At 41.1% G+C, this 17,797-nt stretch overlaps 1 protein-coding gene across 6 annotated transcripts in view; it reads right to left on the bottom strand.

Moving 5' to 3' along the window:
* Positions 1-4,127: 4,127 nt before the first annotated feature.
* Positions 4,128-17,797, bottom strand: part of qkia (QKI, KH domain containing, RNA binding a) — a 75,727-nt gene continuing 62,057 nt past the window's right edge. Inside the window, exons 5-8 of one of the 6 annotated variants that reach the window (XM_019260378.2) lie at positions 15,450-15,537; positions 13,661-13,960; positions 11,362-11,436; positions 4,128-10,081 (exon numbers count right to left, since the gene is read on the bottom strand). In XM_019260378.2, coding sequence (XP_019115923.1) covers positions 10,065-10,081; positions 11,362-11,436; positions 13,661-13,960; positions 15,450-15,537 — 480 coding nt within the window. In that variant the 3' untranslated portion in view covers positions 4,128-10,064. Of the gene's footprint in view, positions 10,082-10,575; positions 11,437-13,519; positions 13,961-15,449; positions 15,538-17,797 lie in introns of those variants that run through there. The other 5 variants (XM_010757012.3, XM_010757013.3, XM_010757011.3 and 2 more) reach the window with 5 other exon arrangements.

Genomic DNA, 17,797 nt, shown 5'->3' with positions numbered 1-17,797 from the left:
TTTTTATTATCTCAGACTGATGATGTCGGTTGGTTCGCTGTGTTATTTCCTGGACCACAAGCACGACTTATATGTTTACAGTGAATTCAATTGGAGATGAATGCAGCATGGAGCGTCACATTTTTTTAAAGTTTTTTTTTTAGTTATTGAACAACTGTTGTGAGTGGGAAGGCATGCAAGGCAGTGAGCACAAAAAGAGACAAACACGCACACACACACACACACACACACACAGACACTCACACACCTGTTAGACGTTCTCTGTCAGCATTAGATGACACAGCAGGCCTGCAGTATCCACACCTGTCTAGGTCACTCAATATAAAAACAGCGCGAAAGCCTGGAAGACAGGCGAGGAAGATTCATTGTTTTGTCCGAGCTGGTGGGACGTGACTGATGGGCTTTCACTCCTTACGGCGATGACATGACGAACCAGGGAAATGTCAACTGACCTGTCCGATTAGACGTGGTAAAAATGTTTACAGAGGGAGTAAGAGTTTTCTAAAATAGGAGCTCATACACCAACCCTGACACGCAGCTATAAAAGAGAAGCAGGAAAGCTTCTCGATGGCTTTTCTTGAAAAGACAGATACTCTTTAAAGGATGTAATCACCTGTGCTTAAAAAAAAAGAACCCCCAAATGACTTATTCCTGAAGGACAAATACCCTCTTCTAGCCACAACATAAAAAAGACTGCTGCTCTTCCTTCTGCCGTCTCTCTGTCTCATCCTCCCGTTCAATCTAACACACACACACACACACACACACTCTCACACAATCAAGTGCAAACACACAAAATCCAGCTGCTAGACTGTGTCACTCGGCACAGGTGCCCAAAGAACTATAGAGTTTCATTCATCAATCTAAACTTGAAACCTGCAACAACTGTGCACTCTAAAACAACTTACTCACACATGCACACACAGGCAGCAACACACACACACACACACACACACACACATACAGAGAAACAGCTGCACTCTGATGAATGCCCTATATTCATTCCACAGGAAGCTGGTTCATCTGTCACTACTGATGCAACCCTTCCACTCTACTCCTTCAAAAACACACACATGCACACACACACACATGCACACACACACACACACAAACCCCCAGTTCTCTTTCTCTGATTAGTCTCCCAGCTGGTCTCTGCGACAAATGCTCCTTTGATGCATCTTCCCGGAGGCCAAAGCCACCATCAGCACCCTCCACCGCCTCCTCCCTTTCTACTTCTCCGCTCTTTCTCTCGCTCTCCCTGTTTCCTGCATGACATTAAAGTCACTTCCAGCAGCCCCCTCGTGAACCGTTACTCCCCACTGTCCCATTCAGCAGCAGCAGCAGCATCAGCAGCTCTGTCCTCCAGCAAGAGGGTGAAGAGAAAACGAAGAAGCAGAGAGAGGAAAGAGAGAGAGAGTGGAAGATTTGTCCCTGTCGTTTGGATTTTTTTTCCTGCAGAGTTGCCTGTTTGGGGCGTAATGAGACGTCCACTTTAAAGCCCTTTGTTTTTATGACTGCATCATATAAAGGAGTGGGAATCCGATTGCGACTGTACATCTGCACAGCTCTGCTTTCACAGCGTGACAACAGCTGGCTCACTTCACCTCCTCACAGGTCATAAGTCATCGGGAAGCCCATTGGAGTTGCACAGTGGTGTAAATTGGGAACAAAGCGCAGTACTGACTCATCAGTTTGACAAGGAAGAAAGAGATAATCACGCACTCGAGCTGCAGGTTGCCATTACTTTCGTTGCAGGATTAAGGATGCTGTTGCTTCTGTAGGCACATTTACATACATCCGGCTCCCCGAGTAACCCAGAGCAGATGATGTGTTTGATAATCAGGGTGAATGTCTGGGAGGATGCGTGGTAGCCTACAGCAAACATCTCATACTGACACCATGAAATAAGATGAAAAATGGAGTGCGGTTTGTTTTCATGGATTTAATTTATGCTTCTGCTTTTAGCATTGATATAGTGTTGATGTGACAGCAGCACATTAGCTGCACTGCAGCATTTCTAATTGTGAGAAAACTGACATGATACTATCTGGGTATTAATCTTTGACCACATCTATGGATTCATATGTTTTTCTCATTGTTTTTGGGTCCCACAGAATTCCCTGCTGTATGTGTTAACATAACTGCAATACAAAAATAACCTTTAAAACATTTTTTTAAATGTTCTTTTGACCTTTTTAAAACCCCAAAAGTCTTACCACAATGTGATCTTACTCACTTGATGATGCTGCCAAAACCCAGAAATGACAATAAAATATTGTTTCGTGTTTTATATGTTACTCTGGCCTGGCGTGTTGTTCGTGTTGTTCCTGCATGTGTTTCTTCTACTTTCCAAAAAAAAAACATGTACAGTATGTTGTCATGATGTACTCCAGATAGACCCCAGGTAGGTCGAACTCCCTGTTGGACCTTTTTGGAGCTATTTAAGATCAATTGGGATTTGTGTTGGGGGGGGGGGCAGTGCTGTGGACACAGTAAACACAGACAGATACACAGACCTGAAATAAAGCATATGGAAACCATTATATTTTGACCCCAAATGAAGTAATGTGCCATTTTCAAACTGTTTATTCACAGTTCTCATTAAAATAGTAAAGTTAGGAAGTGTCAGGGTTGAGTGAAGAACATCAGAGTCTGAGATCAGTTGACTTTTATTATGCTTGTGGAGGCTTGAAACATTGAATTTTAAATGACCTTTAATGAGCACTGGAAGAAAAGTTTTGTCTGATCCACGACATTTAACGATTATAACATTCTCATTCAGTTTGGCATGCAGCATTTAGTGGGTGTTTAACCTCTGTGAGGAGTTCGCTGTGTGCAAAAAAAAAAAGACACGCTCACTGTGTTTTGTCAGCCTTTATTAAAATAGATCCATCTCAAATAGTGTCAGCGTTCAGTTTGCAGTATAAGTGCGAGCGTTTAACCTGATGCCACACTCTTTCACGTCATCCGTCATGCACGGTCGCTGAAGGTGCAAAAAGATTGACTGGACTAGATTGGAGTGAAATGCTGAGGATTTATGTGCTGGTTCTTCCTCAGTTAAAAATGACTTCAGCCAGAAATGAATGTGACCGCTAAATACTATCTCCGGAGAGCTATGACCCTCGCAAAAGGTCAACATTTTAACCAACAACACACTAAAATCCAAGAGAGGGCTCGATCTCACTAAGCAAGTTATTTTGCCAGTGTTGAACTTTAACATTTTATTTCCTGCAAATGCGGCGCACCTACCTTTAAACGTCAAAAGGCCACGGCAAATCCAAAGAAATGATGTCACCGATAAAGAAGCAGAAGCAAAGGACCAGTCCAGGTAGAGCAGTCAAGGGGAAGCTTGTAAATATGGTTCTTTATTGCACACATGACATTTGTTTTTCCTTTTTTTTTCTTTTTGGTGTGAGCAACAAAAACTGGCATTACATGTTTTACACCCTAATTCTCAGTCTAACCCACTATAAAAACAAGGTAACACAAAACGAAATAAAAGGCTACTTCACATGAAAACTTACAACTCCACAAAAAAAAGAAAAAAAATCTCACAGATTTTAGTGCACCACTATATGGATGAGGAACTTACAGTATATACCATACTAGTATAATTTTAGGAAGAAAAACGTATACTTTATCACAGTCAAAAAAATAAAGAAAAAAGAAGAAAATCCAGTGGGGCTAAAATTTTTCTCATTCTGTATTTTGGTAGCATTTGCCCTTTAACCACCTGAGTGCTACATCGCTGAGACCAATACTGATTGGTTATCCTGCCGTTTAACTCATTGTAGGAATGTTTGTTAAACAGAACAGAGGAAAAATAAAAAGATTGACAGGTGAAAAGTAGTTAGTTAGTAGATAAATACACTGAATGCCCTGCGACAGATTTGGAAAGGCGCTGAGAACTCGGCCAGAGACGGCAGCAGTATGCAAAACAGACGTTACCTGCATACTGTGGTCCAATCAGAAGTTCTCAGTTCATGAAATTCAAAACCATTAAACCAAAGTTTAATGGTGGGAAACGTCTGTGACCAAATTCCCAAATTTTGGTCAAACTTTCCCTGTTTCTTTATTTTATATACCAAAAAAAAAAAGAAGAACAAGCGTGGGCATTTAGTTTTTTTTTGTGCTCAACAAAAAAGCTTTTGGCGAGATAAAGGGAGGCAGAAAATTGGCACTTGAATGATAAAGTAGAAAAATATATAATTTCCCAATCTCTTGGAAAAAAGGCACTTCTTTTTTTTTTTTTTAACCACTCACAGATGTAATATTTTAGGCAGTGTTTGTAATACATTGTGCTGTGGAAAATAACTTGCCACTTAATGTCTTTTTCCATCAGCTTGGTGGTTGAGGCAAGCCACTGAAAACCTCTCTGACATCTAAAAGGCGAGACTAATGGACGGATTTTTAGCTCAAATTGCTCATTACAGCACAAAAGGAGCCAATCAGAAACATTAAAAGGCCGAACCTACATTAAATAGAAATAGCTTATGGCACACAACAGCAAATGTGTACAAAAAAAAAGGACGAAAGGAAAGAAAACAATTTAGGCTGGATGCCAGTAATCCAATCTGTCTCTAGTTGCTGGTGTACGAGCAGGTGTTATAGGCGAAAACACCCGTTTTCAGATCAGAGAGACAGAATGTTAATTCCAGACGAGAGAAACGTAAAGTTTGATGTTAGGACACTTTTAATCCTCGTTCTTTGTTTGCTGAGAATTTGCAACGGTTAATGCCAAGTTGCTTTTGTTGTGCAGATTAAAAAATAAAAAAAAAAAAGAGAGAGAGAGGGAGAGGGGGGAGAAAAAAAAAATCTGGAGGCATCACTCAGTGGGTTAAAGTAATAATCAGGATTAATGAAGTTAATCTTCTGCTTGTGTGTCAGTGTCAATACCTTGAATTAGTGAAGGAAGGAAGAAAGCTGAATAGAGGACAAGAGAACTGAATGAACCCAGGGACGAGTGCACTGACACAGTAGTAGAGGGAACACACACTGGCAGTGTTTCAAACAACCCCCCCACCCTCTCCTCAAAAAAACCCCCAAATAAATACTAGCTAGCTGAAAGCCATATCAGCATTTATTTTTATTTGTTTTTTTACACTGGAAGGAATAGTATGGTTGTTTTGATCCCAAAGTACTTCATATTGGCATGGTGTACTGGTGTGTGTCTAAGCATTATGGATGCTCCCAAATGGCCCCAGTATTAGCCATTATATCAATAAGCTGAATGGGGAGAAGTGTTCACCAAACAGACAACAGCTGGTGATAACTGTAATACTGCTATCCAGGCATAACAAGCCATGGAAGCAATGGAGAAAAAAAAAAAACAAAGACCGGGGACAGCTTTAGACTATCACACAACTGTCATCTATAAATTTGAGTGTGTGTTGTAAGTAACTCACAACATCTATGTGCGCTGAGATGACGTGTCCTGCTCTGCATAGTTCACAGTAAAAATCCTTTTGAGATGACTAATATGCAGTATTTTTTGCACAGATTATCCTGCACTAACTAACGGTTAGAGAAAGAGGAAAACAAGAGAGTTTTATCTCCGGGGATTAGGTTTTTAAAGCATTGTGTCAGACAGACAAATCGCCCTTTTTAGATCAAGAGTGTGCTTTTGTTAAAGAGGGAACAGCTCACCCAGAAGTTAACCAGTGACCTCGAGTAATGTGCAGTTTACACCCCCAACCCCCCGACACTGCGGCACTTCCTGTCGTCTCACAGGGAAGGAGGGCGGCGGCGGCGGTGGGGTGGGGGGGTTGGGGTGGGTCAGTGACACAGAAGGACAGGACAACTAACAAGAGAGTTGTCTCTATAACAAGAGACAACGAGACACAGCAGCGGTGTTTGTATTGAGCGGGGAGGGCAAGTATGAAGAGTGTCAGCAGATTTCTCCAGCACAGAGGTGAGAGTGCGTGAGCGGGAGTGAGGAGGGGGGGACGCTTATCAACTCGTGCAGTTTCCAGTTAGGTTGTGTGTGTGTGTGTGTGTGTGTGTGCGTTGAGTGTTTGCATGTAGAGCATATGTGCACAGTTTGGCTAGTGTGAGTGTGTTGTGTGTTTTATGTGGTGTGCGTGTCAGTCAGTCAGTCAAGTGTAAGTGGTGGCCAGACACCAGTTTTAATTGTGTTAGTCCGTGAACCAGACCAAGGTAATACATTCATGAAACTGGTTAAAAACACAAGACAAAATATCAGCAAGTTAGTAAAATTCTTACTAAGAATGTTTTATTAAAATAAATGCCAAGAGGTTAATAAGAAAAATAACAGCATAACACCATGAAAACTAAATGCAAGCATGTAAAAATACTTATGACAAGAAAACTAATAAAGTAGCTAATGAGTTAAACAAGCTGGGAATTGGCAAGAAAACAAAACAAAATATAACAGGGAAAAAAGGCAACACTCCCCACAAGAGACAGTTTTCTAGATGTAAAAGAGAAGGGGGGATGGAGGGAGGGGGGGGGGAAGAGAGGGCAGTTTAGGGGGGAAAGAAAGTTGCAGTGGGTTTCATAAAAAAAAAAAAAAGCACTCAGAAACATGATTAATATACATATAAAATGAGATTAGAAAAATACATTATAAACCTGTAACAATGGCTGTTAATTACATTATCATACATGTAGTAGGCAGGCCAGAGAGAATACGGTAGGTATAGAGTTAACCTTTCACCTGATGGACTTATCCAGCCTTTCACAATGACACAGCAAGTTGTAACATTGCAGAGGGAATTTTCTTAATACTGTCAAATGCTGAATAGCCATCTCTTGCTCCACTTTAATATTGCATTTCAATTTAAAATAATAACACTGAAAAAGAAAAATTCATTGACCTTTCGGTGTAACAGCGTGATGAAAAGAGCTATGAATAGAAAAAACAAACTGCCAAGGGGAATATCGGGGTCTATGAATTCCTCGGTTTGATATTATGAGTTTATTTCACCTTCCAGCAATAAACTGTCAGTTGTTTCAATAACTGAAAACTATTTGGCTGTGAAATAGAGTTGCTTGTTTCATTATCCAGCATTTCATTTGTCCATTATAAATCTCGTGATTGTATCGATAGTTTGCTGTCAAATTGACACAGAGAGACATGGACTGGATGTTTTCAGTTTGCAGCTGTTGAAACAAACAAACAAAAAAAAACTAGCAGACCAACAGGGATGACTCCCCCTACTTTTTATTTATTTTTTTTAAATCCCTTCCCTTGAATGTTATGTATTTTTCTTAGCTCATGATCAAAACATGTTCTGGCAGACTACTGCGTTGCTATTGGCAGTTCAATTTGTTCTAGGAAGTTAGTCACAGTCACCAAAAAAAATAAAAATAAAAATAATAATCAGGACAATATTTCATGATCATTAAAATCTAAATAAAAAGAGAACAAAACCTGCACATACAGCAGAGTAAAGGGCCATCAAGTCAAGGTAAAAGTAAAAATAAAATCAAATAAATTTCAGGAAGACAAAACCATGGCACATATTTTAGCTGGTCAAAACGACTGCTATTCTTTTTGCATAGAATAACTTCGGTAACGCCACGATATGGTGGGAGCTACCCTGCTCAACTATTCAGAGCATGTAACACTAGCCATTCCTCTCTGCGCCATCTTGGTGGGTGCTGGATATTATTGAACACAACTGGAATACTCAGAAAACAGAAACCACTGTTGATAAGGCACTTTGATTTGATCCTTTTAAAACTCTCTAGGAGTCTGTCTCGCTTCTGATCCTCGCTAGCTTCTCAAGGGTTATGACTGTTTTGGTCTTCCTTTCCAATCATATCCAAGGTAACAGCACTTTTTTTTGTTTTCCCCCCTCACCCACTCAGTTTTGTTCTGTTTTCCCCCTTATACTGTTTTAAACCTTTTTTTTTTAGTTTTAGTTTTTTTTCTGATTTTGTAACTGCAAGTAAAGTATCAAAAGCTAAAATTGCCAAAAATAGATTTTTCAATTTTTTTCTCTTCTCCAGCACCCTGTAAAATTATCTATGTTTTGTTCTCTTCTGTATTTGTATAATGCAATGACAGATATCTACATTTTTATATATTTATATATATATATATATATACTTATATATATATATATAAGACGTATGTATAAAGCAATTTGAACAGGCAGGCATGGCTTTCACATCCTATTTTTTTCTTGAGAGAGTTGAACAAAGGATTGTGGGCTCAGGAGCTACACTACGATCACAGGGAGGTGTGACACATTGTGGATGCGCTTTGGGATGGTACGTCGTGTTCAAAATATATGTTTCATTGCTGGAAAAAAAAAAGTTTTTTTCTAATTCGCAGGAAGGCTCAGATTATTGCCCACCTGATGTCTCTAGAAAAATTCAAATGGGGTTAAAAATAAAAATACACAAACGAAGCCAAATGTTAAGATGAAAAAAAAAAAGAAAATTAAACAAATAAACACGCTTTTGGCAATGTGGCTGATGGAACAACTCAATATAGAAGCCAGGTATCATGACAAAAGCATTTATGTACAGAACTTCAAAGTGCCCTTCCTGCTAGCAATGCACTGTCATTGAGTAGCATGTTGATTTAGTGTTAATTGTCTGTATTCACCCAGCTCAGACAAAAATAGAGTATTAACGGGTGAAAAAAAATCATTTAACTGTCTGCCTGTATGTTCCAGCTGAAGGCGGGCACCACAAATTCACACCTTTCCAAACTCTAAAAATCACAAAGAGAGCCCTCTATGAGACAGATGCATAATTGCAGAGATATAATTCACTGGAAAACCCTTTGGCTAAATATGCACACTTAATACTTTTTTTTTTTTTTTTTTTTTTTGTCTTTTCGATCACAGCTCAGCTAACTCATCGAGATATTTTTCTAAATACATCAGGCACTGTATAATGGATGTAGTGTGGATGGGGGGGCGTAGCAATGGTCAGCTGCTAATAAGCACTGCCCCAAAGTCCCCGAAGCCTCAGCACACCCTACTTTCATCGTAGTATTAATTAAAAACGCGCGCGCACACACACACGCGCACACACGCACACACACACACAAAGAAACCCATCATCCCAAATAGTGACCTTCCCATCTTGCCCATCATCATTTCTTACTTTCTGCAGCCTGCTTCAAACATCAGATTGCGTTTTTGTTTTCCAGAGATAACCACCCGCCATATTTTGACTAAGTCAATTTAAGCAAAGCTAATTAGTCAAATATGAACAACAGAGAAACCAAAAAAAATCAAGTGGAGAAAATGACTCAAAAGTAAAAAGCAAAAACACACACAAAAAAAGACAGAAGAATAAAAAAAACAAAACACATAAATCATAAAAAGCTCCTTTTGCAATCATTTCAGCCATGCTTTTTTAAAAACAGACAAGAAAAGCTGTTTGGAGGTGCACACCCAGAATGTGTCAGCTCATAGTTACATCTTAGAGCTCAACAACTGCACTACATGTGAAAAATGACAGAAATTAAACAAGTTAATGCGAGTGTATGTTCTCTTTCCTTCTATTTCTTTTTCTCTCCTGTTAGGTGGGTGGGTTGGAACAGGGTGGGAGCAGGTGGAGTGGGGGGGCTCTTACATTTGAGGGAGGTTATGTCATTACTCTGAAACCAAATGGTTTGCGTCAAATAGATATTCAACTTTGATTCATACAAGTGAGGTCACCAAATTAGAGCGATTACAGGAGGGCGGGTGGGCAGGTTGGGGTGGGGGTCTTTATTGCTATATAATTCAGTGCAGATTTATGAGTAATACCACAAACACATCCACCCAGTATATGATTCATGAAGAAAAAGAAAGAGAAAGAATGGGAATTGAACTCAATGAACAGAGGGAAAAAAATGAATATTACACAACTTTGTTGGGCTTTGTTGTGTTTCTGTGAAGATTCTGCGTTGGTTTCTATTTTTTGTCAGAACGTGTTAGGGTAACTGTACGGGCAGGCGCCTCTCTCTCTCTCTCTCTCTCTCTCTCTCACTTGCGTCCGAGAGGCTAGCAAAAGGCAATTACCAGTTAACTGATCAGCAGGCAGGCTTGGGGCGGCTCGTCATTGGGTGAAGAGTTCAGAGGTCAGAAGGTCATATGTTAGTTGCCGGTGGCGGCTAGGTGGTTAGAAACAAAAACAAAACAAACAGAAAAAAAAGATAGAAAGGATATTAGTGTCAGCAAGAAGAGACTGGAATGACATCATTTTAACAATAAAATGAATGCAATCTCTTACGTCGCCTCCCCCACCCTCTCCTAAAATCCCTTGCCAATGTGAAGATGAACCCAGCTAATCTCATTATAAAATCATGACGTTAGTCACATCATGATCCCAACTACTAAAGCCCCCACCCTGAATCAGGTAGCTTGGTGGTTTTAATTTAAGCGCACATTGCCCCCAAACCAAAAAAAAAACAGAAGCAAAGAGAGGTCGAACGGACAAACACAATAAGAGAAAACAAAAATCTAGTGTTTTAGTGTCTGTCAAGTTTGAGTGCAAGTTACAAACAGTGTGATTAGTGGTAAGGAGACTTACAATAACTAATGTTATGTGAGGGGTAACTGTGACTAGTGGCAAATGTGCAATGAATAGATGAATCGATGTTTTCCGATTCTTTCTCTTTATTTAGCAGTATATTTTTATATAATATAAATATACACAAGAACCATAAATACATTTGATATAAAATGCTCAAATATAAAATGACAGTACCTCATGTACAACTGAAATATTAAAAAAATGTATTTTTTAGCTTTAATTCAATCTATTTGCAATACACTGGAGAGAATGCAAGCTACCTCAGCTTATGTCTGTGCGTCTTATCTTCCATAGAAAAATAAAATGCAAAATAAATTTAAATCTCAAGGTGAAATGGTGCCTGGTAGCAGCATGGCTACCTCTGTCTTCTGCCAACTAGGTCTCTCAGATACAGTATAGAAATGCTTCTCCTTTTTTCTTTGCTCCTTATGAGCCGAGGAGATAAATCATGTATGGGAACAAGCCTGCCCCATTTTAGGCTCTAATCTCACATCAGAGGAATGTCATTATACACCTTCAACGCTGCCTGCAAAGTACTACCTGGTCCTGGCTTCACAGCTGCATGAACCAAAAGCTGTCGAGATCACTTTTGCCTGAGCTTTGACATATACACAGTCTACTTATGCTGTATATGTTAAGTACTAAATGTAAACAAAATGTGCAGACCACAAGCAACCATTTAGCTGGTGTGTGGATGTATGGGGTAGGAAAGGTGGTGGAGGGGGGGTAGGGGGAGGAAAACAAAAATATACAATACAGACAATATATAAATTCCCAACTAAGGCATCGAGGCATAATAGGCATAATAATCATTGAAATTCAGTCAATAGTAGAGTGTAGCTGAGAGACTAAACTGACCTCTGTCAGCGGTCACAATCCTTTGGTAAGGATGGACCCGCGTGTCATGCCGTCTCACTTTAGTAGCCATTGCACCTAGATTGTAACAGGTCCACAAGGTTAGAAACCATTCACTTTGAGCAGGGGAAAAACAGTCATCTTTTACAGTAAGAACATTCACATTTTTAACCATTATCATTATAATGTTTGGATAATACAACAATACACAGAATAGCAACATAATACAGATTATAGTACATATACACACACACAACGCATTTCTTTTTTTCTTTACTTTTTTTTTTACGTGTAGAAAAATGCAGTAGAAAAAAAAATAACATTTTTTTTCTTTTTTTTTTGGAGTTTAACTTGGTATTTAAAAATGCATAACTTAAGTAATAAAATTCCACAGTGCTAAGAGTTATATAGAGGACTCTTTGAAAAGGGGACAGGTAAAGGGTACGGGCTCCTGGTCTGTGAGGGGGGGATAATTTCTTCCTCTGGGATCCAGAAGGGGGATTGAGAGAAATTTGTCTCTTTATTTTGAAAGGTGGGGAAATCCAATACAATTCTGATGGTAATTGAATAGTGCCAGACACCACCTGCCTCTCCCTCTCTCTTTCATTTTCTCTTTCCCTCTTTCACCATTTCTCTCCAGGTCAATCTGTTCACTGGCAGCAGAGCCTGTCAAACCCCCCCCACCCCACCCCCTATATTTGTCACAACTGATTTCTTCCTACTGCAGTGCTTGATACTGCCTCGTCTACATGACACAAACGGTTAAGCGTGTCAGTGTATGTTCAAGTATTACAAAAATGAAATGCGTGCAGGAGGTAACAAAAATAAAATCAAGCCCTCCCGGAGGAAGAGGGTGCATGTGAAATAAGTTCTAAAACTCAACAAGGGTTTTGTTCTGGCATTGTCAAGTTAAGAGTGACTACATAGCCACCTACGCTATTCTCAGGAAGCAGATGGCCTGACATTCCCTTATTTTAAGACGAGCCAATGGTGACTAGATACAGTAGCGCGGGCAGCTGAGCCAAGTGCATGAGAGTGAGTGTGTGTGTGTGTGTGAGTGTAAGAGTGAGTGTGTTCCACAGGGCCCTGTGTTGCTGAAGGCACCAATCGATAGTGTGAGTAAATAAAATGCACTAAGCTGGTGTAACCCTGCAAGTTAAAGAGAGAAAAGCCAGTCAGCCTGCCCCTGTCTGTTCTACACATGACTCCCAGAGGCATCTCAAATACACAGGTCAGCTTAAAAAAAAAGGGGAAAAAAAAGAAATCACACTCGTGTCTGCTGCTGTCAGATGATGCCGTGGTCAACATCAGAGAGGTTCTGTGTCAAATTGAAGCTTCTGACAAAGGCCTCTATTGTCTTAATGTGGGGGAAATGGCTTTGCTTTAGTTAACTGCAGCCTCAGTAGAACATATGGTGTTCATAACAGACTATTACATCAATAGATGTTCAGTTGTCTCTTTGGTAGTGTATGCGTTGAGCTTAAAGCACCACTGAGAATGAATATAATATATAGACCCCCATACTGAACTGTGCTCCTGACACAGAAACTGAGGGGAACGTCAGGTATTAGCACAGGGTTCCAGTTCAAGAGGGGTGAAGCTAAGACAATGGAGAGAGAGGAAGGAGAAGAAAAAAGGGAAGACTGGAGGAATTTAATGAACATCCCCAGTGGGAGTGAGAGAGGGACTATCTACAGGCATCAAGGCCTGCCTGCAGAGAACAGCGCAGAGAAATGATTTCAAAAGCTGCAGAAATCCGAGGGGATCTGCCGCCAGACTGAATATGCCTCCAGGCCAGTGCATGAAAGGGTTAGAGAGCAGGCTGCGTGTATGTGAGCGTGTTTCTGTCAGTGTGCCTCATTTCACACTGAGGCAAGCCCTCCTATATAAACCTTGCAGAAAAGAGGCGATGTAAACCTGAGAGCATAACTGTTTGGTGGTGAGAGCGTAACTAATAGACAGTGAAGTAACCTAAGTCTAAATCATAAAGAGAACTTTCCAAGAGCCTAGCCCTCATAAGGTAACTTCTGTCCCCCTTTGCCAGTTTAATACAGTGTCCATATGAGCCACATAGCTGTTCATCCCATTACCAAGAGCTTCACCAGCACATCCACTGTGAGTTTGTCTGTTTTTGATCCTCAGGTGGACACAACATATTTACCTTTCAACAAGTCCTGACTGTGGCTCATGGAAGCCGCGTCCAGCACCCCAATTCCGGGGTAAAACAAGCTGCCCTCCTGTCCAGGCTGGCTAAAGTTGGCCGCTGTACCTGCCGCACCCATGCTTCCCCAGGCTCTCTTACCTAGAACCCCACTGTGCTCGATGGGGTACTCCAGCAGGGAGGTGGGTGCCAGGGTGTATGGGTACTCGTAAGGGGTGGTGTAGATAAGCCCGCCATCCGGTGTGGGAGGCACCAGGGTGGGGGTGCCATTGGGCAGCATGGCAGCCATCTGAGAGGGCCGGATGAGGTTCATGATGGGGGCCCCAGCTGGTGTTGGGGGCCGGAGTGCCGGGGGAGGCAACACCTGACCCGTGGGGGCCGCTATGAGACGGGGGCCTTGAGCGGCCGCTGCCGCCGCTGCAAGAGAGAATGCAAGGGTGGCTGCCATAAGCAAGAGAGCAAAGGACAGGAGTAGAAAGAAAGAAAGAGGACAAAAGATAAAGTATTGTGTGGTTGATCATGATCACAGATGAACAGTAAAGGGTGAAAATACAAAAGGAGGAAAAGGAAGAGGGAACGGGAAGTGGCAGGTAGAGAGGGGAGAGGAGGGGGGAGGAGGCAAAAGGGAAAATTAGTCCATGCAATGATCATGGTGGTGAACCACAAAAGCCACAATCTGTTGCAAAGAAAAGGTCAACATAGCCAAAAATAAAAAAAATTAAAGAAAAAAATAACCCATCACACCAAAACACACGAAGCACAAAATGCTGCCGTCATCCCAATGCATTCAAAGCATACAAATCACCATGGCAGCTCATCTACTGGAAATGGCATAGGTAAGGGTAAAACAACAACAACAAGAACAACAACAACACACACACAAACAACAGAAATGAAGCTGTTGACTACATGTAGAGGAGAAACACTCAATGAGGAGGAAGTTTGGCGTTATTATGAAGATCTTCGAGCACCAATGGGAACATACTCCACTTAAGTTGGATCCCCCAACACAGTCAGCAGTTCATTTAAGTTGGATAACGTACAAAAAAAATAAAAAAATAAAATCATTTTTCAAGTGGTTCAGCATTAGCATGTGCTGTGAGCCGTGCCACACAAGCTCCCCCCCCCCATTGGCAGGTTGATTAAATCAAGCGGTAACTATGGTTAAGTAGTGGGCCAGTTCATCATGGCTACACTTTGAGCAGATGTTAAATAAGGGAAATTAAACAGTGAAATTAATAACATTAAGTTTCAGTTGATTCATTTTAGCCCAAGTATATAAAAGAACCCACTTTATGATCATATATAAAATTCAATTTTGAATGATGATTATGAACATAGCCAAAAGGTCCAGGGAGTAAATGTACAAGCACAAATGCTGGGCTAGTTATGATTTACTATATCCAATTCATACATGTACTTATTCATTTAGAAATGGCATTTGGTGATTAAGGAGCAAAACGCTGTACATGTGCGAGCTAGTGACTGACATGCAAGGTTGAGCAAGTGGAATACGGCGATGTGCTGAAAGAGTCCGCCAACAGCAAGTGATACAGAGTGATCGCATCTGGATTGCAGGAGGGTTGGTGGGGAAGGGGGAGTGGTGGAGGAATGGATGGATGAAGAGGAAAGAAATACGTAGTAGAACAGAATGGAAGTTGTCCTACTCATGGGTGGGTAGGTACACATGAATTGTTTGGAGAGCTTGAGAAGGAGAGAGGTCTGCTAGTGGTCAGAGGTAATATGACGGTATGTACACAGGATATCTATACTGCACAGTCATTTAATGAACAGTATTAATGAGAAATACACCAAAAAAAAGTTAGTCTATAATCTATGGAGTTAAAGGATTAGTTATGTACGGTGCAAAATAAATGGATTGTGTTAAAATTGTGGATGTGCGTGTGTGTGTTCATGGCAGCTCACATACGTGTTTTGATATTGTTGTCTCTGTATGTCCCGTTGAGAATCGCTAGCTCCATCAGCTGCATCTTCTTCAAATTATCTTCTCCCTCCGCCTGTGAAAAACAAAAACAATACTTTAATGTCCATTCTCAATAAGACACCACTTGCTAACACCACACAGGATGAAGCCCAATTACAGGCAGATTAGAACGATACACAAGGCGACCATTTCGCCTAACAACATGCCTGGGTGTTGTTAAAAAAAAAAAAAAAAAAAAACTACAACAGGGCTGCTAAATCTTTTAGACACTACGTGTCATCTGTTCTCCGCAAGCGCTGGCTGGATTGGGTCTAGGGAAGCAGAGATGGAGATAAGCTAAAATGCTGTTGTCATGGCAGAGTGCCTTGTTGTTACTAAAATGCTGACAGAGACATTAAGTGTGGGAATGCATATTCATAATCCATATCAGAATGATAATTACTGTAATTTTCTTTGCTCCCTTGTGCGCAATCAAATGCGCAATAACCGCCCTGGCTAATGTCAGTCCTGTCAATTAATGTTTGGATAAATAAATACAAAAGCCGCAGCCACTGTCATTATCGCCAAATTAGGGGACTGAAATTATTCATGGAAAGCAATTAAGATAGCACCCCTCCTCCCACTCACACCCATCCATTCCTCCCCTCTTTTCCTTTCTGCACCCTCCTCCCGCCCCCTCCACGTACACCCTCCCCCGAACTCCATTTCCCCTGAAGCTACCGAGCACTCAATAACCATGACAACACAAAAGGCCCTGTGATTTTCCAGGTTGTACATCATAATTTAAGGGCCTTATGTGAATTACTCTCCAAACTGAAGGGCGCACAGACAGCCATGTGAAGCCTTGCTGACCTCAAATTCACCTTAAGTGAACTATTGATTTCAGGCTTTTTGCTGCATAAAGAAGGTAAAATCCTAATGCGTGTTCGCACATCGTTTCAACAATGAAAGGTGGCTCGTGCGCAACGCACTCCGCATGTGCGTGTAAACGCATCATGCAGACACACAGTAAAGGCAGCGGAGCCCGCTAGTGACAGCGGTGATAAAAGCAGGAAGGCCGATACTGAACCTCCTCCGTTTCTCTATTCTATCTCTGCGCAGAGTCTGTCTCTTAGACCAAGTTTAACAACAGTCTGCCGCTCTATTCAGAGGACGATAAGGAAAGAAAGACGTGGAAGGGGAGAGAGAAAGAGAGAAAAAAAGAAAAAGAACGAGGGCTCAGAGTTAAGCCCTCCCCCGAGACTCCTCTTCAACACAGCCACAGAGAGAGGAAGAGAAAGAGCGAGGTTAAGCAAGAGAAAAAGTGACAGAGGCTGTTCTCCCTTGACTAAATATAAGGCAGTGGCTTCAGAGCAGTCAGTATTCAGCTGAGTGTGTCTGTGTGTGTGTGTGCGCGCCTGTGCAATGTTTAGTGTACCACAGAGCTGCCAATTAACGAAGCAAGGAAATTCTCTCTACTGCTTTCTCTCCTTCGCTACCTCCACTGTGTGCCATCTCTTTTCTTTTAATGGGGAAGCCTTGAAGCACAAAAATGACACCGAGATTTTTCCGAGCTACAACACTTTCCCCTGCGAAGACAGGCAAAAGGCTAGTAATGCAAACTCTGGTAATGCAACATACATGAACAAATATTATAATCTAATTATTCATTCTGTTTAAAATAAGATGGTAGTGTACGGCTGTGAACAGAGTGTGTTGTATCAGACCAACCCCAAAGCTGCAGTCATTCAGATTAACACATTAAATAGCACATTTATCAATAATTTAAACTAAAATTTGCTAAAATATACACACAGCCACACAGCCACACACACACACACACACACACACTTTGCGCTTACATAGCTGCAAAGACACATTTTGTTGCCTCATAAACAGCCTCCGGGGTGAAGAAAGAGTCACTTGACATGTAGTGTCAACAATAATGACCAGACTTCGCTAATTGAACATGGCCCAGGTCAATGGCTAGCATGGGCTAATACGGGCAAGTAAACCTTCCTCAATAGAGGGACAAAATTGGTACTAATTAGGAGCTGCGATCACTATGTAAACACGTGTACACATGACTGAACAAGGTCTGAAATAGCTGCCTATCACACTTAAAAGAGTGTTAAGTAAACATCAGGTTCTCTTGTAACTTCCTCTTCTGTGTTCCTCTTAAGTTATTTACAGCACAAATAAAAACAGACCTCAACCTCTACAACCTTGTACAAATAAAAAAAGAGAAAGGAAGTCTGCTCCAATTTGCTAAGGACTCCCACGAATCAAAACAGCTGTTTCTTCTTCATCTTTCTTTCTTTGTGTGTATGCATGTCTCCCCCGAAAAAACTCCG

This window comes from Larimichthys crocea, chromosome XXIV (assembly GCF_000972845.2).
Source record: "Larimichthys crocea isolate SSNF chromosome XXIV, L_crocea_2.0, whole genome shotgun sequence".
NCBI classification, from domain to species: Eukaryota; Metazoa; Chordata; class Actinopteri; family Sciaenidae; genus Larimichthys; species Larimichthys crocea.
This window is presented reverse-complemented; position numbering and strand designations above follow the sequence as displayed.